Here is a 27,139-nt window from a genome sequence, read left to right on the forward strand (position 1 = left end):
TTAATTTCATGCCTGTAGTCACTGTCCCCAGTGATTTTGGAGCCCAACATAAAATCTGCCATTGTTTCCACTTTTCCCCCCATCTACTTGCCATGAAGTGATGGGACAGGATGCCATGATCTTCATTTTTCTAATGATGAGTTTTAAGCCAGCTTTTTCACTCTACTCTTTCACTCCTTAGTTCCTCTTAACTTTCCGTTGTTAAGAATCGTATCATCAGCATATCTGAGGTTGTTGATATTTCTCCTGGCAATCTTGATTCTAGCTTGTGATTCATCCAGCAGGAATCACGACCAAATGTATGCCTTCTCAGGTGACTAACATCTGAGTCCTGGCTTTGGAGCAGTTAAAATGTGAATAAACAGTATTGAGGGAACCTACGAAAGCCAGCAAAACCATTCTGATACATGACCTCAGGGGATGCCATTCATCCTGACTGTATGAAAATATGCCCCTGGAGGAGGGTATTTCCTTAGAAACTCAGGCTCAGAGAGTGGAAGACAGTTGCCTGGGGATGTTCTAATGGTCCTTGGCAGAAGTTGATCCCAGGTCTCTGGGCTGAGAGCCTTTGTGCTTCCTTTGGCTGATACCTCTGCACTCATTCAAAAGGCAGGGCTGGGAGTGGACAAACATTTGGAAACCTCTGTGAGTCTGGCAGACTACCTCTCTAGGTGGAACCCAACTGATGTAATACAATACTGATGAGCCTTATTTATCCAAGCAATGTATTCCTAAAGGCATGCATGGCTTTTTGTAAAGGGAGCCCTATTTTAAATGTCTAAAGGGAGATTGCTGTGAGGAAGTGGATGTGAGCCCCCACTTCTGTCTCTCCCAGAGGGAACAGGACTACTGTGCCTGCTTAGTCATTTTAAGAAGACAGTGTATGAAATAATGCCATTTGCAGCAGCATGGATGGACCTAGAGATTTTCATACTAAGGGAAGTAAGTCAGACAGAGAAAGACAAATACCATATGATATGACTTACATGTGCAATCTAAAATACCACATGAATAAACACATCTACCAAACAGACTCACAGACAGAAAGAACAGATTTGTGGTTGGCAAGGGGGAGGAAGGTTGAGGGGCAGGGATTGGGAGTTCGGAATTAGCAGATGCAAACTATTATAGCATGGATAAATAACAGTGCTACTGTATCGCACAGGGGACTATATTCAGTATCCTGTGATAAGCCATAATGGAAAAGAATATGAAAAAGAATATACGTATGCATAACTGAATCAGGCTTCCCTGGTGGCTCATTGGTAAATAATCTGCCTGCAATGCAGGAGATCCAGGTTTGATCCCTCGGTGTTGAAGATCCCCTGGAGAAGGAAATGGTAACCCATTCCAGTATCCTCGTCTGGAAAATCCCATGGACAGAAGAGCCTGGTGGGCTACTGTCTATGGGGTTGCAAAGAGTCGGACATGACTTAGTGACTAAACCACGATAACTGAATCACTTTGCTGTATAGCAGAAATTAACACAACATTATAAATCAACTATTCTTCAATAAAATACAAAAATAGAAAGCAACATGGTTTAGGAAAAAGAACATAGTCTTGGGCAGTTGATGGACCAAGTTCAAATAGGTTGGCCATTTACTCACTGTGATCTCAGGCTGACCTTGAACTCTGCCTCTGTGCACTCCTCCGTGGCCTGGGTATGGGATGCTCACCTCGGACCATAGTCAGAGTGTGCGAATCAGAGGAAAGAGCGTCCAGAACGTGATGGGAGCTCAGTGTTCCCGTCTGTCAATGTTCTCTCATACACGGGGACATGCGCCACCCCCAGCTCCCACCATTTGAGGATCAAGGTGAGATGGGTTTGTGTCTCTGCTCTGAAAACTGAGGCGCACCAGCCACGGGCAGAGAGGAGGAATTATCATGAAGATGCCTGTACACTGTTAGTGTCCTACCGCGAGTCCTGTCACCCTTCTTCCCAACGCTGTGCAGATTTCACTTCTGAACACTAGACGCGACCTCTCCCTCTCCATGCCCAGTGTCTCCATCCTCACGGAGTGAGCTGGTGACCTCCAGATTGTTCTCCCTGTCTCCAGACTCACCGCCTCAAACTCTCCTCCATCCAGAAGCTGCAGCGGTGTCTCCAAAAAGGAGGTGTATTTAAAGTCTGTCTCCTGCTGTGGCCTCTGATGGGAGGGGCCGTCCAGTCTTATAGGCCCATCTAGCTCTGGCTGTAACTTGGCACTGACACAGAGGTACACTCTACATACGCCTGCTAAATGATTGACGGGGAAATGTGGCCACTGTCGGCAGGCTCTCCCTGCCGGTGCTCCCCTGGAGGTCCTCCTCAGTTCAACCATCCTGTGATCTGCAGAAAATCCACACTAAATAGGAGACCCAAGCTCCGTGATAAAGACCACAGGATCTGAAATTGGAACTCAGATTTCGAGTGAGAACCTGTGCCTTGGTTCTCATCTGTAAAATGGGAATGCTAATGGTGCCTGCTGATAGGGTTACTATTAGGATTGTCTATTTCACTGAGGACACTGCCTGGCACATTCCCCACCAACCCATATTATTTTGAAACAATTCTCATTTCATTTGTAAACACTACAGAATAAGCCCTCACTAGATGAGAACTCTTACACACACACAGACACATATACACTTGATGCTATTATTACATCTAAAGTGTTAACAATAATTCCACAACATCCTCCAACTAGTGTTCAAATTTCCCTAATTTGTCTCATAAGTAACTTTTTCAATGTGTTCATACCAGGATCCAAATAATGTCCCTAAATTGTAATTTGTTGATAAGGGTCTTGGCACTCTTGTGATCTAGAGCAGGGTTGGCAGACTTTGTCTTTAAAGGGTTGGTGGTGGTTTAGTTGCTAAGTCATTTCCAATTCTTGTGACCCAATGGACTGTAGCTCACCAAGCTCCTCTGTCCATGGGATTTCCCAGGCAAGAATACTGGAGTGGGGTTGTCATTTCCTTCCCCAAGGGATCTTCCCAAGCCAGGGATAGAACCCATGTCTCTGCATTGCAGGCAGATACTTTACCCACTAAGCCACCAGGGAAGCCCCCTATAAAGGTTGCTGCTGCTGCTAAGTTGCTTCAGTCATGTCCGTCTCTGTGCGACCCCGTAAATGGCAGCCCACCAGGCTCCCCTGTCCCTGGGATTCTCCAGGCAAGAGTACTGGAGTGGGTTGCCATTGCCTTCTCCCCCTATAAAGGTTAGGCAGTAAATATTTTAGGCTTTAAGGACGATATGGTCTCCGTTGCAAGTACTTCAGTAAATAGGTGTGGCTGTGTTTCAACAAAGTTTTATTCATAAAAACAGGCAGCTGGCCAGATCCGGCCCCCAGGATGTGGTTGGCCAACCTATGGTTTAGAGACTTGATCAGATTCAGGTTTGATTTTTTTGGCAAGAACATCTCACAGGTAGCATTGTGACCTTCCATCAGGAGGCAGAGGATGCTGTGTGGTGTTATCAGCAGTGTATGTTCAATGCCTAGATCCATTATTTCATTAGAGGCTGGAACTTCCCTGATGGTCCAGTGATTAAGAATCTGCCTTCCAGTGCAGAGGACACAGGCTCAATCCCTAGTCAGGGAACTAAGGTCCCACATGCGATGGGGGGAACTAAGCCTGTGCACCACAACTACTGAGCCAGAGCACTCTGGAGCCCGAACACCACCACGAGAGAGTCCTCACGTTGCAAGGAAAGATCCCGCATGGTACAACGAAGACCTGACCAACCAAATACAAAAATAATAAGATATTTTTAAAAAATTCATTAGGGGCTGCAAAATGGCAAGTCTAATTCCATCATCCTTCATTTATTAGCTGAAATACTTCTATAAAGAGAAATTCCCCTTCACCAGCTATTTGGTTCTACTAAGGCATGGTTTGTACAAGAAAGGGAAGATAACAAATCCTTGATTCTTCTCCTTTCTCTGCCAGTTTTTAAAAATAATTAGTTAGGCCCCTTAGCATTCTTCAAAGATAATCGATGTACTTTGTAAAAGAACATTGTGAACGAATAGGTTTCAACATAATTGAAATGTTCCGAGCCATTGAAATTACTACTTCTAATGATGTTTAAATGGTTGCACCTCTGCCTTGGCTCTTGACAGGACCTCAGGAACCTTTGATAAACATGCTCACTCTCTGGTATGATGAGATATCCCAGGGTCATTTTGTTGGCTTTCTGCTCCAGGCCTGAAATCGGCCTTCTCCAAAGAGGCCTGGAGTAGAGGGAAATAAATATTTAGAAACCTTAATTCAGGCACTAGGGATGCTCACTTCTTTCTAGGTCTTTTCACTCAACACAGCAAGAAATTGTTTTTTTAAATATAAAAGACCCCTGGGTGCATACTGAAATTTCTAAATCAATTCAGGACAATGGGGGCACTGAGACTCTTCAATCAGATTGGTAAATCTTATTCTCCCAGGTTCAAATTCCAGATTCACTTGGAAACTTTGAAAACTAGCAGTTTAGGAGCCATGCCCCAAACCAACTGAATGGGAACCTCTAGGAAAGAGTCACTTCCAGGATCCCCGGGTGATTCTAGTGAAAAGTCAGGCTTGATGGAGATGTGGATGGAGAACCCAGATGTGGATGGATAATGTTACCCAGGGGCTGAGTAGGATAAGGCTGGAGACTGTCCACCAGGGCACAGCCTGTCCATGTGTGGATGGGGACTTGTAAGTGAGGAGCAAAGGAGAGGGTGGAAGTTGGGATGGGAGTGCAGGCAGCATTTTCAGAGGGCAGGAGATTAGAAGCACTAGCTGCAGAGGGGCAGGATCAGGGCAGGTTTAAAAAAAGAGAAAAGAGAAACGTTTAACCAGAATGTTCGGATATTGCCTACAAGGCACCTGGAGGCAGGTGGGAAATAAAGCTGCAGGAGAATGAAGAGATCAATGGACCAGCTTCTTCTGGCTACAGTGGCAGGGATCCCCTCCTGCTAAGTCTGGGGAAGCCAGGCATCACTAGGATATTGGGACTGGCTCCTGGGTCTAGTCTGCAAACTTAAGGACCAGCTCTTATTTCACTTTTTCCTTCCCATTGTTGACATAGTGCCTGGTACAAAGGACTCTGTTTATGTTGAAAATTATTTAAGATGCAAACATAAAAACCAAAAAGATATTGCAAAGCAGCAGTTCTCAAGGCGTAGACTGACCCTTTCAGGAGGTCCTTTAGCTCCAAACATTTTTTATAATACAAAAATGTTATTTGCCTTGTTCACACTCATTCTCTCCTGCCTGTTGGACAGAATTTTCCAGCAGCTTCCTGATAGACTGAATATAGATACAGATATCACAATCCAGCTGCCTTCTATTAAGCCAGAGAGAGATTTGCAAAAGTGCAAAAATAACATGATTCTTCTCATCTTTTGAAAAGTAAAGTTAGTTTTTATTAAAATGTTATTGATGTTGCTGTGTAGTGGGTTTGTTATAGCTATTTTACATGAATTACTACATACTGTTAAAATTTCTCACTTCTAGTTCCTAATTTGCTGACTGTTGATAGATAAAACCCACATAAATAAAAGCTCTTTGGGGTCAATTTTTAAGAGGGAACTTAAACCAAAAATTCTGAGAACTGCTGGTGTCAAAGGAACTCGGAGCCAGTGTATAAGCCAAGGACCATCAGCACACATATCAATGACAACCTTTCTGGCCGAACATCTTGTATCCATGGAAGGAATCCCTGGTGAACAATGTGGGCTGGGATGTGAGACCCTATCTCACCTCCTGCTATTCAGGGGCATGGCAAGGAGGGAAGGACCATCTCACTGCAGGGCTTTGATGCTCCTGAGTGGGCCAAGAAAGAGTGTGGCCGAGAGTGGAGGTGTTCAGGCTAGAGGGAGGAACGGGAGGAGAGGAGAGGGGAGAAGAAGGGTAAGAAGGAGAGGGAAAGGAGAGGGGGGAGCTATGAGTACAGTAAGGGAACACAGGCCAGTCTGAAGAGGATGCAGGGCTGTCCTCAAGGAGTGAGGGGTCACCTCCTCCCTTCCCACTCTATTGTTCACCCACAAGGGAAAAGTGGTTTCTTCCTTGGAGAAGCCCTTCACTCAGTCAGTCAGTTCAGTCGCTTAGTTGTGTCCGACTCTTTGCAACCCTATGGACTGCAGCATGCCAGGCTTCCCTGTCCATCCCCAACTCCCAGAGCATGCCCAGACTCACGTCCATCAAGATGGTGATGCCATCCAACCATGTTATCCTCTGTCATTCCCTTCTCCTCCTGCCTTCAATCTTTCCCAGCATCAGGGTCTTTTCTAAGGAGTCAGTTCTTCTCATCAGGTGGCCAAAGTATTAGAGTTTCAGCTTCACCATCAGTCCTTCCAATGAATATTCAGGATTGATTTCCTTTAGGATTAATTGGTTTGATCTCCTTTCAGTCCAGGGGACTGTCAAGAGTCTTTTCCAATACCACAGTTCAAAAGCATCAATTCTTCAGTGCTCAGCTTTCTTTATGGTTAAACTCTCACATTCATATATGATTACTGGAAAAACCATAGCCTTGACTAGATGGACCTTTGTTGGCAAAGTAATGTCTCTGCTTTTTAATACGCTGTCTAGGTTGATCACAGCTTTTTTTCTAAAGAGCAAGTGTCTTATAATTTCATGGGTGAAGTCACCATCTGCAGTGATTTTGGAGCCCAGGAAAATAAAGTCTCTCACTGTTTCCATTGTTTCCCCACCTATTTGCCATGAAGTGATGGAACCAAATGCCATGATCTTATTTTTTTGAATGTTGAGCTTTAAACCAACGTTTTCACTCTCCTCTTTCATCTTCATCAAGAGGTTCTTTAGTTCCTCTTCACTTTCTGCCATAAGGGTGGTGTTATCTGCATATCTGAGATTGATATTTCTTGAAGCCCTTCAAGGATGCTGTAAAAGAAACCCAAAGCCACCCTATGGGAGGACTGCCACATATAATTTCAGTTAAAACACCTGGAAGTGAAATGATTGTTTCCCAGATCCAGCCAGCACCATAGTTCTGAGCAGGGGTCAAGAATTCTAAGACCATTCATAAAAACAAATGCCACCCAGGGGACAGTCATCAGATGCTGTCACTTCTGTCTGCATTATTTTCTGATGCGGCAGCTCTGCCCTCCATTAAAACTGCCTGAGGTCCTCTGTGACTATATTTTACTGCATCTGTTTACCCACAAACCTAAACAAGCCCTCTTAAAATGAAAAGCTCCTGAATACTCATATTAGATGGAGTCAGGAGTTTCCTGAAGGACAAACCTTAATTAGACTCGGTTTTTAAAAACTTCTCCTGGGCTGTTTAATTATTAGAGCAAATGTCTCTTATGTTGAACTTCTATGTCACGTAGCCCGTGTGTCAATGTCCTTAATAAATTTCATGGTTTTTTTTTTTTTTTTACAAGGTTGCAGTCTTCGGAGAGCTGTCTCGTTGTCTTTTTGAACCCCTCAAGACTGGACACTGAGGAGTATAAATAATCATTTTTTTAAAAATTACACTTCTCCAACCTTGAATTTGAAATGTGAATATATGAATATAATAGCTCTGGAATCACTATGCAGATTTATGAGGAATATCAACTTAGGTTATATCCCAGGACCCAAACGGGCCTTTTTTTGCGTGGCCAGGGATTTGTTAAAGTTGGGATATAGTTTGGGCAAAGTATGATTTATAGTTAAAGTCATCTGAAAATCAATACAGCTGAAGATCTCTGACATAAGGGTCCCTTGCAGAGCTAGACATGATTCTAAAATTGAGAAGATAGGAGTAAAAATCAAATCTTGAGTAGCAGTAACTGGAAATTGCAGGGAGGAGGGAAGATTCCTCCAACCTCCCTACTGTTTGAAGATGGGCTTGTTGGTTTTTTTAAAAAACAGCCAACATAATTCAGCTGGAGGAGGCAGAAAGCATTGTCTACTCCCCGTTTCAGTAGAAATCAATGGACTTCAGCTCGTGTAATTGTCCCCCCTGCGTTTAATATTTAAAATAAAATCACTCTGATCGCTTGCATTACTGAATGCATTTCTGGGTCTGCCTTGGTGTCTGTGGCTAAACAAGTATTAATTAGACCATCCGTGGAGAGCTTGGGGGAAGCGGGAACGGGAGGGATGGAGGCAGAGCTGTAAATTCAATGGCCCTGATTTTGGATGATGACTGCAACTTGCCCGATGGAGTGAGGGAGTCCTAGGGCAGGTGAAGTGCAGCTCCTGGCAGCATCCTATCTGCATTACGGTCGAGCAGGGGGCAAAGAAGACCAGGCTCAAAGCCAGCTGCGGACGCCACCTCCCAGCCGAAACGCTGCGCGCAGAAGGAGAACCGAGGCCGGCGCAGCTACAGCAGCAAGAACCCCTCCACACACACACCTCCCCCGGGCTTTTTAGGGGGAAGTCTCCAAAGCTCTCGCGTCCTCGCCCGGCTCTCCAAACCCTCACCTCTCCCAGCCTCCAATAAGATCTCGTCAAAATCATTCAGGGGCCTCAAAAGTGGGGATGCGGAACGCGGATTGGGGGTGGGGGTGCGCAGTGCACGAAGATGCCCCGAGAAGCAGCTGGACTTCGGGAAGGCTGAAAGGCTGCAGGGACGGACTTGGCGAGGGGAGGCGCAGACTCTTACACTCCTTGAGATGCTCGCTGCGTTTTTACGATTCCCTGCACTTCCCTCTGACCCCCACGTCACCCCTGGCAGCCCCCGCCACTGCGAGGCTGGGGAACACCTGCGGGGCACCTGGAGCGCGGGGCCAGGGAGCCCGTTCAGGCCCTCGCTGCCCCTTTAAGGGTTCCCGAAACTTTCCCCTCTGGTATCAGATGAGCCTCGTCACATCCGTTGGCCGCGGCAGCGGGGCGCGTTCCGAGGAAACTGGGGACTCTAGTTTCCCGGGAAAGAGGCGCCGCCCGAGACAGCGAGGGTGAACGGGGCCAGCCTGAGGGGACCCGGGCGCACCCCGCGCCTCGCTTTGACCTTGGCCGGGGCGGGGAGGGGCCCGGCCCTTGCCGGGCAGCCGCCGCCCGCCAGAGGGGGCAGCGGCGACCAACTTGCAGAACTTGGCGCGGGCTGGGGCGGCTCCGGCGCCTCCTCCTCCCGCTCCGGCCGCGCCTCCTTCTCGGTCCTCCTCCTCCGGTCCGCCGCCGCCGGCCCCGCTGCGCGCCCAGCCCTGCCCCGCAGCCCCGCGCGCCGCCGAGTCGCTGAGCCGCTGTCGCCGGACGGGACGGGCCCGGCCCAGCGCGCCCCCCAAGCCCCACCGCGGGCATGGGCGCGCTGGCCCGGGCGCTGCTGCTGCCGCTGCTGGCTCAGTGGCTCCTACGAGCGGCCCCGGCGCTGGCCTCCGCGCCCTTCACGCTGCCTCTCCGGGTGGCCTCGGCCACGAGCCGGGGGGCTGTGCCTACCCCGGGGCCCGGACCCCCCGCTGAGCCCCGCGCGGACGGCCTGGCGCTCGCCCTGGAGCCCGCTGGGGGTGCGGCCAACTTCTTGGCTATGGTGGATAACCTGCAGGGGGACTCCGGCCGCGGCTACTACCTGGAGATGCAGATCGGGACCCCCCCGCAGAAGGTAGGTCGGTGCGCGCTAGCCAGCCCTCTCCGACTGGGCGCCCTGCAGCCGGGGGCTTCTGGGGGACTTTTGGGGGCGCCCAGCTGTGCCTCCCCCGCAGCTTAGCGTCTACCACAGAGCAGCAGCAGCTGTCCCCGGAGAGATCTTGGGGACCCAGCGGGGTTCCAGGTCGGGAGTCAGGGCGCGCGCACTCGGGATGCGGAGCTGCCCAGCCCCCGGCGCAGCCGGGGTGCGTGCTTCTGAACTTGTTAGCTGTTCCTCACCATGTGCCTGCGAGGCGAGAGACCTGTAACTTGCCTCTAACGGCATTGCCCCTGGCGAACGACACCTCTTTTAAGCGAAGAGACTGTTTGGTGGGCTCAGGGAGTGATGCTGCTGATCCGAGGGAAATCACTTTGCGCTAATATTCCCACCCCCGCCCCCGTGCTGTCTCATCGCTCAGGAGGCTCGTGGCCAGCCTCCAACGGCGCAGTACCCCTTACAAGGGATTCTTGCTTTATCTATCTCAGCTCAAAGCAACGCTGTCTTAGCAGGCTGGCTCGCTGGCTGCCGGTGGAAGGAGCCGTGCTTCCACGGCGCCACTTTGCTCTCTCCGATTTGGCTTGGCAGTTTCCTCCGAGCTGCCCAGCGGCTCCAGGTTGCCTGGGCCCTCAGCACCGATGAAAGAGTCTATGCACGTGTATGGAACGTGCTAAATGCAGTAAAGGGACTGGGAAAAAAACATGGGCTGAGTCAGACTCCCGGAGACCAAGTGGTCTCCCAATGGCAAATTAAAATCAAACAGCGATCTTATCCTGATTTTCAGTTATTAGCACTTTTTTGTAGCAAGAAACCCATGTGCCCAGGCCCGGTCATTTTAAGAAAAACCAAATCCTAGGAGTAGATTTGGCTCCCCTCCTCCTTCCAGAGTACTCAATCTGTGATTTCAAGTCAAGTTTTTCTTATCGATCAAATATGCTGTCTGAAGATACTTTATTTTTATTTTTAACATTGTCATTTGGTTTTTAATTCAGCTGTGATTCCTCCATAAATAGCACATACTCATGACTTCGGTGTAATTCTAATTAAATTATTCAAGACTTTCTTAAGAGGAAAGACATGCCATGCTAATCTCTTTAAAAAAAGAAACCCCACTGAATAACTTCTATACTTGTTTAATTAGTTGAAAAGAGAAAAGCCTTCAAAAATGTATTGCGGCTCAAAACTTTGATTCTGCTTGCCTTTCATCTGAGGGCTGTTTTTGGCATTTCCGGTGGAGGGTGGTTGGGGGGCAGTGGGAAGTCGAGGGGGAGGGAGTCAGCTGACAAAGCTTAACTTGGCCAGGAGAGGTTGGTACTGGTGAAGGCTACCACGTGAGATCATGCGCTGGCAGTGAGAGTCTGGTACATTTCATTTTTCAGGAGATTTCGGGGAGATATTGAGGGTGAACCTCTCTTGTGGCCCAAGGATAATCTTTTGGAACAAATAATCATTACCACCTGGGAATGTGTGTCTTGATGTTTTGAGTGGAAGAGAATTTTCTCAACTATAGCAACCTACTCTAGTATTCTTGCCTGCGAAATCCCTTGGACAGAACTGAGTGACTCAACAACAAAAATTAATCTGGGCAGTGTGGGTCCTGACACCCAAAGTTCAGTTTAGTTCAGTCGCTCAGTCGTGTCCGACTCTTTTCGACCCCATGGACTGCAGCACGCCAGGCCTCCCAGTCCATCACCAACTCCCAGAGTTTACTCGAACTCATGTCCATTGAGTCGGTGATGCCATCCAGACATCTCAACCTCTGTTGTCCGCTTCTCCTCATGCCCTCAATCTTTCCCAGCATCAGGGTCTTTTCTAGTGAGTCAGCTCTTCGCATCAGGTGGCCAAAGTATTGGAGTTTCAGCTTCAGTATCAGTCCTTCCAAAGAATATTCAAAACTGATATCCTTTAGGATGGACTGGTTGGATCTTCTTGCTGTCCCAGGGACTCTCAAATAATAGTTTGTCTTTATTAATTAGTGCAATCACCTTTACTCTAAAATGACGAAGTTTATTGATTTAAGAAGAATGTATTGAGTATCTTATGCTGCTGTCTTACCGAAGCCAAGGAAGTAGTTCATTCAAGGTTACTTCTCAGTTATACATTCTCATGTTTCCAGGGAAGGCTCTTTTTAACAATCTAGATTTAATTTTTACATTTGACGGGAAGTGAAATATTTTGTGCCTTTTCCTTGGCCTGATTTAGTAATAAGCTGCTTTATAGCAGAATTCATGTGTGCTCATTCCAAATGCCTACTGTAAACTCTTAGGTGTTAATGACAAGTAAATCAGAATTCATTCTCTGCCTGCCTCCTCCTGAGACATCCCGGACCACTAACTGGGGGTCTGTAACAGGCAAGAGAGGGCAGCTGTGGGGTGACTTCTGAACTTAATGGAAGTTTTCCTGCTCTGTTAATTGCCAAGAGTCCTGCATATGTGCTCTGCTGATTTTCTGAAGCCTAAAATAAAACTTGCTTAGGTGGAGAGAAAAATGGAGTTGTAAATTCAAGAGAATCTTTTGAAAATGGAGGGATAGTCATAGATAGTATGGAGGGCTCCCCTTGTGGCCAGCACCGTGTTACATGCCTTCCAGGTGCCTTCCCCAGGAATCCTCAGAAGGGCCCCAAGTTCTTACCCCCATCTAGTAGACAGCACAACTGAAGTTTGGAGTTGAGTGGCTTTCCCACGGCAATGGGACAAGGCAAAAGCAAAGCTCTAGAAAGCACCACAAGTTGAACCCAGGCCGTTGGACTCCAGAACCCAAGTTCTCAATGACCTGGCAAACACCTGGTCCCTTCCCTTCCTCCCTTCTGTCTTATTTTCTTTGTTTTTTTGCCTCTTGTTTTTCTCATCAACCAGAGATCCCTGAACTGTGCACCCTCAGGTATTAGGAACTTAACATGTGATCCAGACTGGACTCTCCCAGCCCCAGCCACCCCTCTGTGCATCCCCTTCCTTCAGGGTGAGGCTCAGGCCTCAGCATCCTGAATAATTGGATCCAGGCATGCATGGGAGAGACTGTACAAGAAGATTCAACAGGAACCAGAGCCCCATGCTCCTTGCTCTCTCCTGGGAAAGGCTGGGAATGTGTTCAGTCCCTGGGTGCTTTAATCAAGAACTGGGTTCCCTGACACCCTTCCAAGGCATCACAGGCATCCACCCGGAAGCCCGTATGTGAGCAGCCCCATGTTGGCATGGAGATGAGAGCTGGGGCTCTGATACCATTACATGACTTCCTCCTAACAGGAGAGAACCAGCAGCTGCTTGAACCATGTAATTTGGTCTTATTAATAATAATACTGGTGTTCTAAAGTGATTATAATTACAGCAATTTCCATTATTTTTTTAAAAAAGACTTTCATGCTGACACAATAAATCCAACTAGAGAAGCTAAAGGTCTGAGGCTTTGTACTTGGTAATGGCTTCAAAAAGGCTTTTGGGTTTCTGTTGAAAGATTTTCTGTCATCTCCGCTAATATGGATAAAACAGACAGCAAAGTGATTTTGGGGTTTAGACATTTGAAGGTAAAGAGCTCACAAATTATTAGGGGTTGCACATTTCAATCACGGACTCATTCAAACATGGACTCATTGGCTTCTCAGTTCACAGTCACCTGAAAGATTCTGGACTGAAGATACGATGTATCCTTCATATACAATTTAAAGGTTTGCCTTTTTCAGAACAAGCCACCCAGTGTCCCCAAATTACATTAAACTCACTTCAGGGGAGGCTGGAAAAAGGCCAGCAAGAAGAAATTTGATGGAATGAATTGAGAAGGTAACTGACTAAAGACAGTGAAGCCAGGACAAATGACTCGCATGGAAAGAGCCAGAAACCAACGCCAGGTTCCCACCAGCTGCTTGAGGTGGGGGAAGTTGCCCTTCCAGAGCTTTGGAATAATAATTCAACATCAAAGGTCTTATTACAGAGGATCATGAAATACCAGGCCCAGGAATCTGCTCCAAACAACTTGGAGAGGCAGAATCTGAGAAATTGTTAACAACTGTGTATTGGTAGCTCACCTTGATTTCAGGCTGATTGGGTGCTGAACACCACGCTAAGCATTCTGCCCAGATTACTTCATTCTCACTTTCCAACAGCCCTGTGAAGTACATACAGTTGTTTGACTCAGTTTTCAGATGGGGAAACTGAGGCTCAGAGAAGCCAGGTCATTTGTCCCTGGCCACGCTGGTGAGTGGCTGGGCTGACTTTAACCATCAGGTCTGCCTGGGTCCACAGTCTGAAGATTTCAGTGCTGTGCATGCTGCTATTTGAACTGCAGTGTCTTTCCCCCGACCACCAAAATGTTTGTTTGTTTATTTTCTTGGCTGCACTGGGTCTTGAGGCATCAGGGATCTTTAGTGACAGCATGTAGTTGTGATGTGCAAACTCCTAGTTGTCACATGAACGATGTTTAGTTGGTAATCTAGTTCCCTGATGAGGAATTCAACCTTGCCCCCCTGCAATGGGAGCATCGACTCTTAGCCACTGGACCGCCAGGGAAGTCCCTGCAATGACTTTTGTTTTTAAAGAACCACCTTCATTTGTCTGTGAATGACTTGGGCATAGTGGGAAGCACCCTGGAGCCACCGCAGTGTCCTGGGTCCTAGCGGTATTTCATACGTGACGATGGGCAGGTGACAACCTCCCTGTGCTTCCCCTTTCTCACTGGTTATTTTAAGTTTCCTGCAGCTGCTGTAATGCAAGAACACAAACTAGGTGACTTAGGACAATAGAAATGTACTCTCTCACAGTTCTGGAGGCCAGGAGTTCAGAATCAAAGTGTCAGCACGCTGCACTCCCTCCAAAGGTTCTGAGGGTGGATCCTTCCTGCCTCTTCCAGCTGCTGGTGGCTCCAGGCAGTCCGTGTTGTTTCTTGGCTCCTAGTTGCGTCCTCCCATCCCTTCCTCTGTCTTCCTGTAACACCACTCCCCCACCCCAGACCCCATGTGTGTTTCTATGTCCAGATCTGCTTCCTCTTATGAGAACAGCAGTCATTGGATTAGGACCTGTCCTGACCCAGTCCAACTTCACTGTGGCTTGATTTTAACTCTCAAGACAGGTCATGGGTTCATGGTTTTAATATTTCTTTTTGGTGGTGGTTCAGAGGGACACATAATTTAATCCACTCAAGTTCATTCTAAGTTTATCATTCTGTGGATCTTTTTCCTTTCATTCTCTCCCATCTTTTAATGGCCTGTTATTTTAATTTGGAATTCAAGTGTAATTTTCATCAAAGGCCGCAGCACATGGTGGTTTTGGTGCTATGTTGACACAGAGTCTGTGACACGATATTGTGCTGTGGGACAGGGCAGGAGGTCGAGGAGGGGAAGGTTTGGGGTTATTTTCTGTATTTCATTGTCTGTTTCCTCACTAGAGAGTAATCACTTAAAATTTTAAAATGTCTCTTGTCATGTTGCATTAATTCCAGAATTGCTGGAATCATTGCATAACCTGGGAAAAGCCCACTTAGGCAGGCTCGGATCACTGGTGTTTAAATACCTATGACTCACAGATACTCATGCTCTAAGCTTGCAGTTCATGTCGTAAAGACTTTGGAAGGCATCTGTCCTCCCCTTTCAATGGAATCTATAGGATATGAAATACACGTGCTTTTCCGTGAAGCATCCACAGCCCTTTCTTGACTTCTGCCTGACTTCCTATGTCGTCAGAAGGTGGCTTGACCTCCTCTGGGCTTCCTGTTTGCTCCTAGAATGATCGCTGAACTCAGTGTAGCTAAAACTATAAGAGGAAGGTCTCGTTGAGCCACTGCTATGGTTGATTTCTTCTCCACGATGGGCTGTGTCCACAGTGGACTGTGTTGGACCTGAGGAGAGGACTCTAGACCTGACACCACTTTCCCTTCCCCGTAGGGTGGAGCAGCATGCCTTGAGGTTTATTTTATGTCTCAGACACTGAAAGGAGCAGGTCAGGCCTTTGGTTCTGGATTCAGGGTCCACCTGGGCTGAGGTTGAGGGTCATGGCTGCTGACTCTCACCCCGGCCCCAAGCAGAGGGCAGCAGGGGGAGGCATTGGGTCTTATCTGATGGTGAGCAAGCCATGGCTCCCTTGAGCCTGAGAGCCCCCATTTAGGACGAACAATGGGCCTTCTGCATACACTTGGCTCCCCTGCCATCTGTCACAGGTCCCTCCTTACACTCTCTCTGCTCTGCCTGCCCAGCCCAGGCGGGGTGTTGACACCGGAATCATTGTTCGATAGTGACACTAGATACCACCTGGGAAACGGAACACACCGGTGAGGCAGGTGGCTGGCTCACCTGGGCTTCTGTGACTTGTGCATACGTTGTGATGGTGCAGTGTGGGTAGGGCTTCCCGGGTGGTGCTAGTGGTAACGACTGTGCCTGCCAATGCAGGAGACACAAGAAACGCAGGTTCAGTCCCTGAGTTGGGAAGATTCCCTGCAGGAGAGCATGGCACCCCACTCCAGTATTCCTGCCTGAAGAATCCCATGGACAGAGGAGCCTGGCGGACTACAGTCCATGGGGTGACAAAGACTTGGATTGCACGCACACACGCAGTGTGAGTAAGGGTGTGCGTGCCATATTCTGGGCCATTTCCCAAGCTGTGGGAAATGTGTGTGTGACACACGGTTGGACTGGCTGTCACGTGGCTTCCGTTCCTCATCTCCTTGCCCAGATGGACTATTTGACTTTTTTTTTTTTAATCTATCACTACTTAATAAAAAAATAGTTTTTTTGCTCTTGGAGTTCTCGAAGAGTAAAGAGACTATTGGAGGGCTGACATCACCCCAGGGGAGAAACAAAGCTAGTAGGTTTGTTTCTGAGTTAATGCTTGCTGCCCTGCACAGGTATCAGGTTGAGTGTTTCCAAGTTTTATTATACGGTGCATCATATACCTGTATGTGGAAACACACAATCTCAGCCCTGCCATTTTAGGAAGATGAAGAGGACTGTCTGCAGTGTTAAGGGGTGGTGGCCTGGGCTGGCTTCATCTTAAAGGGCAGTGGGAACCTCTCACTCCATCTCACACTCGTCTGAGGACGCACAGGAGGATTTATACCCGGCCCTCCTGAGGACCCGGCAGGCTCAAATGGTAAAGAATCTGCCTGCAATGCAGGAGATGCAGGTTCAATCCCTGGGTCAGGAAGATCCCCTGGAGGAGGGCATGGCAACCCACTCTAGTATTCTTGCCTGGAGAATCCCCATAGACAGAGGAACCTGGTGGGCTACAGTCCATGGGGTCACAAAGAGTTGGACAGGACTGAGCTACTAACAGAACAATAGCAGGGACCCTGTAGACCTCCAGCCCACCTCAGCCCTGTGCTGGATAAATGGCCTTCTTGGGAGGGGGTTGAAAACTGCTTCAGTTTGTCTGCCTGCCAACCCTGTGCCAGAAGCCCAAGAGAACCACCACAAAGCAGCCCCTTCAGAAAGTGGCACTGTGGGGGGAAAGGGTGGAAAGCATTGAATCCAAGTTTTCCAGGCAGCCTCAGGGGAGCGGGTTAATCAGCTCTGACTCCCTTTCAAGGCAGGATGCGCTGCCGGAATTGGGAAGCTGCTGCTTTGTGAAGGAGGTGTGGATTCCCCAAGCCGTAGAGGGAACATTCAGAGCCATCTTCGCTACATTGAGCTGTCTCCTGGGGAAATTCATTAGCTTTTCTCAGCCTGACAAGCCACCGTCTCCCGCTTGTCAGCCTTGGGGAATTAGGCATTTCTGGTGTTGGTCCCGGAAAGGCTGCTCACCAAATGCTGGTGTGGATGAGCAAGTTCTCCAGCCGCTCGGGGCCTCAGTTTCGTCCCGTGTAAATTAGGGGATTGGATCGCGTGACCTGAGATGCCTTCTAGAAGCCCCAGCACTCAGTGATTATAATCTGTTTTGTTTGTGAGCCCTTCTGATAGCTCTAATTTTCAGCAGCTGCTTGTAGGTGCGTCACCTGGGGTCTGTGAAGATGTGGAACCTGGTTCAAGCCACGGGAAGCAGGCAGGCCGCATGGTGCTGGTTGGAAGGCCAAAACTGGAGTCCTTGCTTTGTAAACCAGCTGGCCACAGGGGGCTGGGGTGGGGACCAAACACACCTGTTTGTTGTTGTTTAGTCGCTCAGTTGTGTTCGACTTTCCTGCAACACCATGGACTGCAGCCCTCCAGGCTCCTCTGGCCATGGGGTTTTTCAGGCAAGAATACTGGAGCGGGTTACCAGCTCCTACTCCAGGGGCTCTTCCAGACCCAGGCAGATTCTTTACCACTGAGCCACCTGGGAAGCAAGCACACTTTGTAGAGTTGGTTTAAAATTCAGATTCCCAAGACCCAGTCCAGACTGACCAGACAGGACAGTCTGCACCGAGGCCTGGGAGTCTGCCCGTTATAGCATCTCCCACCCGCAAGCTACCCCTTCAGTGGCCGACCTGGTCTCAGCCCTGGGACACTGTTTGCAGGCCGTGACAGAGACAGTGTCCTCTGCCGTGTGATTTCCTGAGCGGAAGCAGCAGGTTCTTTCCTCTTCCTGAAGCCTGGTTGTTTAAGTGTGAGGTAGCGCTAGTGGTAAAGAACCTGCCTGCCAACACAGGAGATGTAAGAGACATGGGTTCATAGCCTGGGTGGGGAAGATCCCACCCAGGAGGAAATGACATCCGACTTCAGTATTCTTGCCTGAAGAATCCCATGGAAGAAGGGCCTGGCAGGCTATCGTCCATAGGGTCCCAAAGAGTCACACATGGCTGAAGTGACTTAGCACGCATGCTGACTGCTTAGGAAATCTCTACCTCCAGCAAGTTGTGTTCCAGACGCTTGCTTGCATTTGGCAATTTTGAAAGGTGCTATGCACTTTCTGCAGAGCAAGAGCTCTAAAGCCCTGCTGTTCAAAAATCTCTGTGCTGACTGCGTCCTTTTGAAATTCGCAGTCTGTCCTGAGCAGTAATTTGTAAATCAATGAAAATGAATTACTAGGAAAATGAAAGTTTAAGAGACATACACATCTAAGTGCCATATTTTAGATGCTAAGATTCAGCGGACATTCCACTTTTCTGTTTGCCAAAGTTTCTGGGGCTTCCTCACCCATCCTGTGGTTACCTTGTTGCCAACACATAACCATTTGTTTGTTTGATGGGTGCCACCATCTGGGGCACTCTTCCAGCACAGATAAGAAGTTGTTACAAATGGTTCTAGTAACACTTGTTTTGCTGCCTGCTGTCTTCAAGAGGACAGTGGTCATTTTCACTAAAGCAGAAACTTCCTGGGCAGTCCAGTGGTTGGGACTTTGCCTTCCCAAGCAAAGTTTGCAGGTTTGATCCCTGGTCGCCAAGCTAAGATCCTACATGCCTTAGGGCCAAAAAGCCAAAACATAAAACAGAAACAATACTGTAACAAATTTATAAAGACTTTAGAAATGGTCCACATCAAAAAAAAAAATCTTTAAAAGAAAAAAAAAAAGACAATGTGAGTGATGTGAATGTTAGCTTCTAGGTTTCCAGCCCTCTCAAAAGGTGGTGGTATCGAGTTTTATATCAGAGGTAGCAAGTAAGTCTAACTCATTTTAGTTCAGTCGCTCACTCATGTCCAACTCTTTGCGACCCCATGAATTGCAGCACGCCAGGCCTCCCTGTCCATCACCTCACGTCCATCGAGTTGGTGATGCCATCCAGCCATCTCATCCTCTGTCGTCCCCTTCTCCTCCTGCCCCCAATCCCTTCCAGCATCAGTCTTTTCCAATGAGTCATCTCTTCGCATGAGGTGGCCAAAGTATTGGAGTTTCAGCTTTAGCATCAGTCCTTCCAATGAACACCCAGGACTGATTTCCTTTAGAATGGACTGGTTGGATCTGGCAAGTCACACTCTGGGAAACTGTGTCCTGCAGGGGTCACTGGGCAATCCCTGGAGATATTTTTAAGTGTAGTCAGTTCAGTTCAGTTGCTCAGTTGTGTCCAACTCTTTGTGACCCCATGTACTGCAGTATACCAGGCTTCCCTGTCCATCACCAACTCCTGGAGCTTACTCAAGCCCATGTCCATCGAGTCCATGATGCCATCCAACCATCTCATTCTCTGTTGTCCCTTCTCCCACCTTCAATATTTCCCAGCATCAGAGTCTTTTCCAATGAGTCAGTTCTTCTCATCAGGTGGCCAAAGTATTGGAGTTTCAGCTTCACCATCAGTCCTTCCAATGAATATTCGGGACTGATTTTCTTTAGGATGGACTGGTTGGATCTCCTTTCAGTCCAAGAGACTCTCATGAGTCTTCTCCAACACCATGGTTTAAAACCATCAATTCTTTGTTGCTCAGTTTTCTTTATAGTCCATCTCTTACACGACTACTGGAAAAACCATAGCTTTGACTAGATGGACCTTTTTTGGCAAAGTAATACGTCTACTTTTTAATATACTGTCTAGGTTGGTCATAGCTTTTCTTCCAAGGAGCAAGTGTCTTTTAATTTCACCATCTGCAGTGATTTTGGAGCCCCCCCCAAATAAAGTCTCACTCTTTCCTTTGTTTCCCCATCTATTTATCATGAAGTGATGGGACTGGATGCCATGATCTTAGTTTTCTGAATGTTGAGTTTTATCCAGCTTTTTCACTCTCCTCTTTCACTTTCATCAAGAGGCTCTTTAGTTCTTCTTCACTTTCTGCCATAAGGGTGATGTCATCTACCTGTCTGAGGTTATTGATAGTTCTCCTGGCAATCTTGATTCCAGCTTGTGCTTCATCCAGCCCAGCATTTCATATGATGTACTCTGCATATAGGTTAAATAAGCAGGGTGACAATATACAGCTTTGATATACTCCTTTCCCAGTTTGGAACCAGTCTGTTGTTACATGTCCAGTTCTAACTGCTGTTTCTTGTTCTGCATACATATTTCTCAGGAGGCAGGTAAAGTGGTCTGGTATTCCCATCTCTTTAAGAATTTTCCACAGTTTGTTGTGATCCACACAGTCAAAGGCTTTGGCATAGTCAGTAAAGCAGAAGTAGATGTTTTTCTAGAACTCTCTTGCTTTTTCAATGATCTAAGGGATGTTGGTAATTTGATCTCTGGTTCCCCTGCCTTTTCTAAATCCAGCTTGAATATCTGGAAGTTCATGGTTCACATTCTGCTGAAGCCTGGCTTGGAGAATTTGAGCATTACTTTGCTAGCGTTTGAGATGAGTGCAATTGTATGGTACTGAGCATTCTTTGGCATTGCCTTTCTTTGAGATTGGAATGAAAACTGACCTTTTCCAGTCCTGTGGCCACTGCTGAGTTTTCCAAATTTGCTGGCATATTGAATGCAGCACTTTCACAGCATCATCTTTTAGGATTTGAACTAGCTCAGCTGGAATTTCATCACCTCCTCTAGCTTTGTTCGTAGTGATGCTTTCTAAGGCGCACTTGACTTCCCATTCCAGGATGTCTTGCTCTGGGTGTGTGACCACACCATCGTGGTTATCTGGGTCATGAAAATCTTTCTTGTATAGTTCTTCTGTGTATGTATTCTTGCCACCTCTTCTTAATGCCGTCTGCTTCTGAGATGTTTTGGCTGTCAGTTTGGGGGGTGGCGCTGGCATCTGGAAGGTGGAGCCCAGCAATGCACAGGACAGAGCCCCTCCCCCAACGAAATATTATCTGCTTCCAAAAGCCAGGAGTACCAGGGATCTGAAATCGTGGCAACTCAGCACTGCAACTCAGCAGGCCTGGTAGTGACTGCTCAGAGCAGTAGGGAGACTGTCCATCAGAAGCATCTGTGTGGGCAGGAGCGGGCAGTGGCAGCAGGCCTGTGCTTGTGGGCCGTCTTGTTCCTAATGTCCTAGTTCTTCTTGCTAGATGCCGTGAGGCACTTCTAACTCAACTGCCTGGGGATTGAAGAGATGAAAGAATCTTGAACTAGATTCAAAGGATGACCATGATTTATTCCTTCATTTGGCAAATTTATTACACACCTACTAAAATCCCATGGACGGAGGAGCCTGGTAGGCTGCAGTCCATGGGGTCGCTAAGAGCCGGACACAACTGAGTGACTTCACTTTCACTCTTCACTTTCATGCATTGGAGAAGGACATGGCAGCCCACTCCAGTGTTCTTGCCTGGAGAATCCCAGGGATGGGGGAGCCTGGTGGGCTGCCATCTATGGGGTCGCACAGAGTCGGACACGACTGAAGCGACTTAGCAGCAGTAGCAGCAACTGTATACCAGGCCCTATTCCAAGCCCTGAGATGTAACAGTCAACTTCACCAAGACAGCCCTTGTTTTTCTAGAATCTATGTGCTTACTGAGAAGATAGATCGTAAAGACAGTAAACAGAATGTTTGGTGATGAGGTACAGTATCAGCCTGGTGATGGGCATGGATAAAGACCCCTTTAGAAAGGGGGCCCATGTTCCAGGATGAAACCAGACAGGTGAAGGGGCACACAGCACCAGCATCCTGGGCCGTGGGGAGTCATTCTGATGTGCCCGGTTTTTGATGGAATTCCTCATTCACCTGTTTTGGTGTGTGTTTTTTTTTTCAAGTAAACTTTTTGTTTTCTTTATTGTTACCAAAATTCCTCAGAAACATAAAGTTTTGTTTTTTTAATTTTTATTTTTAAAAAGTTCTTAATTGGAGTGTAATTGCTTTGCTGTATAGCACAGGAGGCTCGACTCGATGCTCTGTGATGACCTAGAGGGTTGGGATGGAGGGGGTGGGCTTGAGCGGGAGGGGATACATGTGTATACGGAGCTGATTCCAAGAGCTGACTAATTGGAAAAGCCCCTCATGCTGGGAAAGATTGAGGGCAGGGGGCGAAGAGGATGACAAAGTATGAGATATTTGGATGGCATCACTGACTCAATGGACATGAGTTTGAGCAAACTCTGGAAAATAGTGAAGGACAGGGAAGCCTGGTGTGCTCCAGTCCCTGGAGTTGCAAAGAGTCAACTTAGCATCTGAACAACAGGAAGAGCTGATTCACCTTCATCTGTTTTTAAATTGTGCTTTGAGATTCAATTTTACTAGAATAAAGGCCTTGCAAAGTGTGAAAACGTTACTCTACACGCTTTAGGCCAAGGGTGTGCAGGGTGTGAGGAGTTGGGGGAGGGGAGTTAAATATGGTTGTGGAGGAGAGTTTCTGAGTTAGAAAGGAAAGTTAAACTCGGGGTGCCTGGGGGGAGGCAGGGTACAGGCAACCACTTAGGTGGTGCCATGGGTTGGGTTCCCTTGGAAACAGAGAAAGGATGTAAGGTGGGCAGTTCACTCCAGAGGTGATTCCAGGAATGGTGCACAGAGGTTGGGGCAGTGCGGGGAGGGGACATGTTGGGAGGGAGAGGTTACAGGCGTGGGTGGTGGGCTCAGTCCCCCAGGATCTCTTGAGAGGGAATGGTGCCTAGACTCAGCACTTCCAGTTGAAGGGAGAGGGAGCTGGGCATTTATCGCCCACTCCTGTGGGTCCTGGGTGAGGGCTAATGCAGGTCGTGTTTGTGGTCCTGCTGCCACTGGCAGAGAAGCTGTCAGGCCGTGTCCCAGGAGGCTTCAGGGGCACAGAGCCATTGGCATGAGCACAGTGTACTGGGGCCACTACACCCCTCCTGCCTGGAACCACGGCTTACCCAGGCTGGGCTAATATGTGAGGAATAAAAGAAAATGATTACTCTCTACCACCAAATGCACTAAAGAGCATCATTTTGGCCCAGGAGTCACAAAGCAGAGTTTTAAAGCTCTGCTTCCCAAATCCTAACTTCCTGGAGTGTTCTAGAATCTAACTCATGAAAGCCTCTGTGAGTCAGTCTGGAGTGAGCCTCTCATTGCTGTGTGTACTTTGAACTTTTTTCTGGAAGAGGAAGATGTGACTTGTAAGCACGGGGAGAAAATGGTTGGGGGGCAAAGGGAGATTTTGTTTGAGGTTAAAAACAACCACAAAACTTCCTTTGAAGATCAAATACTCTGACCATAAGGATTTTCAAAACCCTTTGAGTGGCTGACGCCTTGTGATGTGGAGGAGTGGGGCTGCCAAGGGCACAAAACTGCCAAGTTCCTGGTCCACGGACACTGACATGTCATCTAATCCATAAACACGTTCACCCAAGGGTGGCTCGCATGTGTGTTTAAGAATTCCCTATGTGACAATTTGCTTCTGGTCTCCATAACGTCAATTCTTCAGTATATACAAATTGCAAAAAATATAAAATGTTTTCTGTCATCCTTTGATCAGTAAGTGTATGTGCATTTTGGCTCATTCATCCCGTGAGACATGGGTGACTTCCATTACCCCTCCTTGCTCACTCCACCCAAACAGGAGATACTGCAGTGCCCAGTGGCTGGGCTGTTGGTAGAGGTGGGGTCCTTGCCTTCCCCTCCATGTCTGAGTGGACACTGCAGATGGAACCAGCTCATCTCTGCCTCTTTGAACGCTCACTGTCCTAGGCTTATGAACTATGAGGCTGGCTGCAGAACAGAAATCCCAGTATTTATATTCAGGCCTCCAGGGAGAAAGGGACCTGCTGAACCTCAAATCTGGGCCTCATGCTCCAACCCAGATTCACCAGAGCTGTGTGTGTATGTGGGGGGTGGGGGGTGGAGTTCTGGGGGTCAGCACAGCCAGTGGTCCCTGGGAGTCACTTCCCATTTCCTGTGGCTCCTTGAATCAGCACCTCCTCTGATCTGCACCCAAGAGTGAATAGAGAAACTCCACTTTTTTTCTTTATTATTGAAGTATAGTTGATTTACAATATCATATTAGTTTCAGATGTACATCATAGTGATTCAGTATTTTTTACATATTATACTCTGTTAAATGTTATTATAAGATAATGGCTATAACTCCCTTTGCTATACAAAATGTATCCTGTTGGTTATCTATGTCATACATAGTAGTTTTTAGTCTCTTAATTCCCTTCCCTGGTCTTGCCCATCCCCACTTCCCTCTCGCCACCGGTAACCCCTGGTATGTTCTCTGTATCTGTGAATCTGTTTCTGCTTTGTTATATATATTCCTTTGTTTTATTTTTTAGACTTTACATCTAAGTCATTTCATGCACTGCTTGTCTTTCTCTGGCCTATTTCACTAAGCATGATAATCTCCAGGCCCCTCTGTGTTGTTGCAAATGGCCAACCAAACTGCATTCGCTTTATGGATGAGTAATAATCCAGTGTATGTGCGTGTGTGTACATAATATGTGTAACACATACCACATCATCTTTATCCGTTACTTTGTTGATGGACATTTGAGCTGCTTCTAGATCTCGGCTTTGGTAAATAATGCTGCTATGAACATTGGGTGCTTGTACCTTTTCAAATTACTGTTTTTGCTTGCTTTGGACATATGCCTAGGAATGGGATTGTTGGATCATATAGTAATTCTATGTTTTGTATTTTGAGGAACCTCCATACCGTTTTCCATAATGGCTGTACCAATTTACATTCCCACCAACAGTGTACACAGGTTTCCTTGCCTCTACATCCTTGCCAATATTAGTAACTTTTTAGACTTTTTGATGAGGGCCATTCTAGCAGGGGTCTTCCCTGATAGCTCAGTTGGTAAAGAATCCACCTGCAGTGCAGGAGACCCCAGTTCGATTCCTGGGTTGGGAAGACCCACTGGAGAAGGGATAGGCTACCCACTCCAGTATTTCTGGGCTTCCTTGTGGTTCAGCTGGTAATGAATCTGCCTGCAATGCGAGAGACCTGGGTTTGATCCCTGGGTTGGGAAGATCCCCTGGAGAAGGGAAAGGCTACCCACTCCAGTATTTTGGCCTGGAGAATTCCATGGACCCTATAGTCCACTAGGTCACAAAGAGTCAGACACGGCTGAGCAACTTTCACTTTTTCATTCTAGCAGATGTGAGGTGATATTCATTGTGGTTTTGACTTGCTTTTTTGTTTGATGATTAATGATGCTGACCATATTTTCATGCGCCTTTTGGTCATCTATATGATTTCTTTGGGAAAATGTCTATTCAGGTCTTCTTCCCATTTAAAAAAATTTTTATATTGAGTTGTATGAACTGTTCAGATATTTTTTATATTAATCCCTTGTCATAGTATTGACAAACATTTTCTCCCATTCTGTAGGTTGTCTTTTCATTTTGTCAGTGGTTTCCTTTGCTGTGCAAAAGCTTTTAAGTGTAATCAGACACTGTTTGTTTATTTTTGCTTTTATTTCTTTTCCTTCAGGAAATAGATCAAAAAAAAAAAACCTGCTATGATTTATGTCAAAGAATGTTCTACTTGTGATCTCTTCTAGGAGTTTTATAGTTTCAGGTCTTTCATTTACAAAAACAGTCTTACAAAATAGTCTTTAAACTATTTTGGGTTTATTTTTGTATGTGGTATGAGGAAATCATCTAATCCTCATGTTTTACGTGTAGCTGTCCAGTTTTCCAAGCACAACTTGTTGAAGAGGCTGTCTTTTCTCCATTGTGTATTCTTGCCTCCTTTGTCATAGTTTAACTGACCATAGGCATAGGTATATTAGTTTATTTCTGGGCTCCCTATTCTGTTCCGCTGATCTGTGTGTCTGTTTTTGTACCAGTTCCTCACTGTTTTGATTGCTATAGCTTTATAGTATAGTCTGAAGTTTGGGAACGTGTTTCCTCCAGCTTTGTTCTCTTCTTAAGATTGCTTTGACAATTAGGGGTCTTCTGTGATTTCATCTGAATTTTAGGAGTGTTTGTTCCAGTTCTGGGAAAAATATCATGGGTATTCTGATAGGGGTTGTATTAAGTCTGTAGATTACTTTGGGGACTATGGCCATTTTGACAGTATTAATTCTTCCAATATCAAGAACTCTGGATGTCTTTCCATTTCCTTTGTATCATCTTCAGTTTCCCTCATCAGTGTTTCATAATTTTCAGAGTATAGGTCTTTCACTTCCTTGGTTAATTTTTTCCTAGGTATTTTATTCTTTTGATATAATTTTAAATGGGATTTTTAAAACTTTCTGCTAGTTCATTAGTGTATAGAAAAGCAGCAGGTATCTGTATATTAATCTCATATCATTCAACTGTGCTGAATTCATTCATTCATTTTAATAGTTTTTTGTGTGTGTTTACTTTAGAGTTTTCTACTGAAGTACCCTCAGAGTCTTGAAGCTAGTTTTACATTACCTTTTGCTTTGATGCTGTTAATAAGCCTAATGCAATTGTGATTTCTTATTTTTGTATGTGAATTAAATATGAGATAAGTGTGATATTATTAGACCCGGTATTCTGAAACTTCATGATGGTGTGTCTTGTTTATGCTGGGATGCTTGGTGTGTCTATTCAGTCTAGAATTTCATGCCATTCAGTTCTGAGAAATTTTTTAGTAACTAGTCTCTCTTTTGGACCTCCTGTTATCCAGATGCTGCTCCTTTCTGTGTGGTCTCTCCTATTTCTCATCTCTTTGTCTTTTGATTCTACATTCCATATTCATTTCTGCTATCTTAATTTTAGTTTTCAAGAGCAGTTTCTTTTCCTCTGAATGTTTCTCTTTTGGTTGTGTCCTATCCTTGTTTCAAAGTTGCATTACTCTGAGAAAAATTGTGATTTTTTTGAAGTTTTCTTTCGTCTGCCCACCTTGCCTCGGTTTCTCCTGGGCTCCCTCTCTTAAGGTGTTTGTCAGTGCCTCCGTATCTCACCTAGAGGCTTTCCTCAAGTATCTGGTGATTGTGGCTGTCTTTCATATTTAAAATAGAAACATTCTGAGCCTG

The 27,139-nt window shown here is 46.6% G+C and overlaps 1 protein-coding gene across 1 annotated transcript in view; it reads left to right on the top strand.

The window, feature by feature from the left end:
* Nucleotides 1–8,781: 8,781 nt before the first annotated feature.
* The window catches only part of BACE2 (beta-secretase 2), a 109,783-nt gene continuing 91,425 nt past the window's right edge, over nucleotides 8,782–27,139 (top strand). Inside the window, exon 1 of the mRNA XM_004003354.6 lies at nucleotides 8,782–9,514. Within this exon, the coding sequence (XP_004003403.3) occupies nucleotides 9,215–9,514 (300 nt within the window). The 5' untranslated portion in view covers nucleotides 8,782–9,214. The remainder of the gene's footprint in view (nucleotides 9,515–27,139) is intronic.

This window comes from Ovis aries, chromosome 1 (genome assembly GCF_016772045.2).
Source record: "Ovis aries strain OAR_USU_Benz2616 breed Rambouillet chromosome 1, ARS-UI_Ramb_v3.0, whole genome shotgun sequence".
Lineage (NCBI taxonomy): Eukaryota > Metazoa > Chordata > Mammalia > Artiodactyla > Bovidae > Ovis > Ovis aries.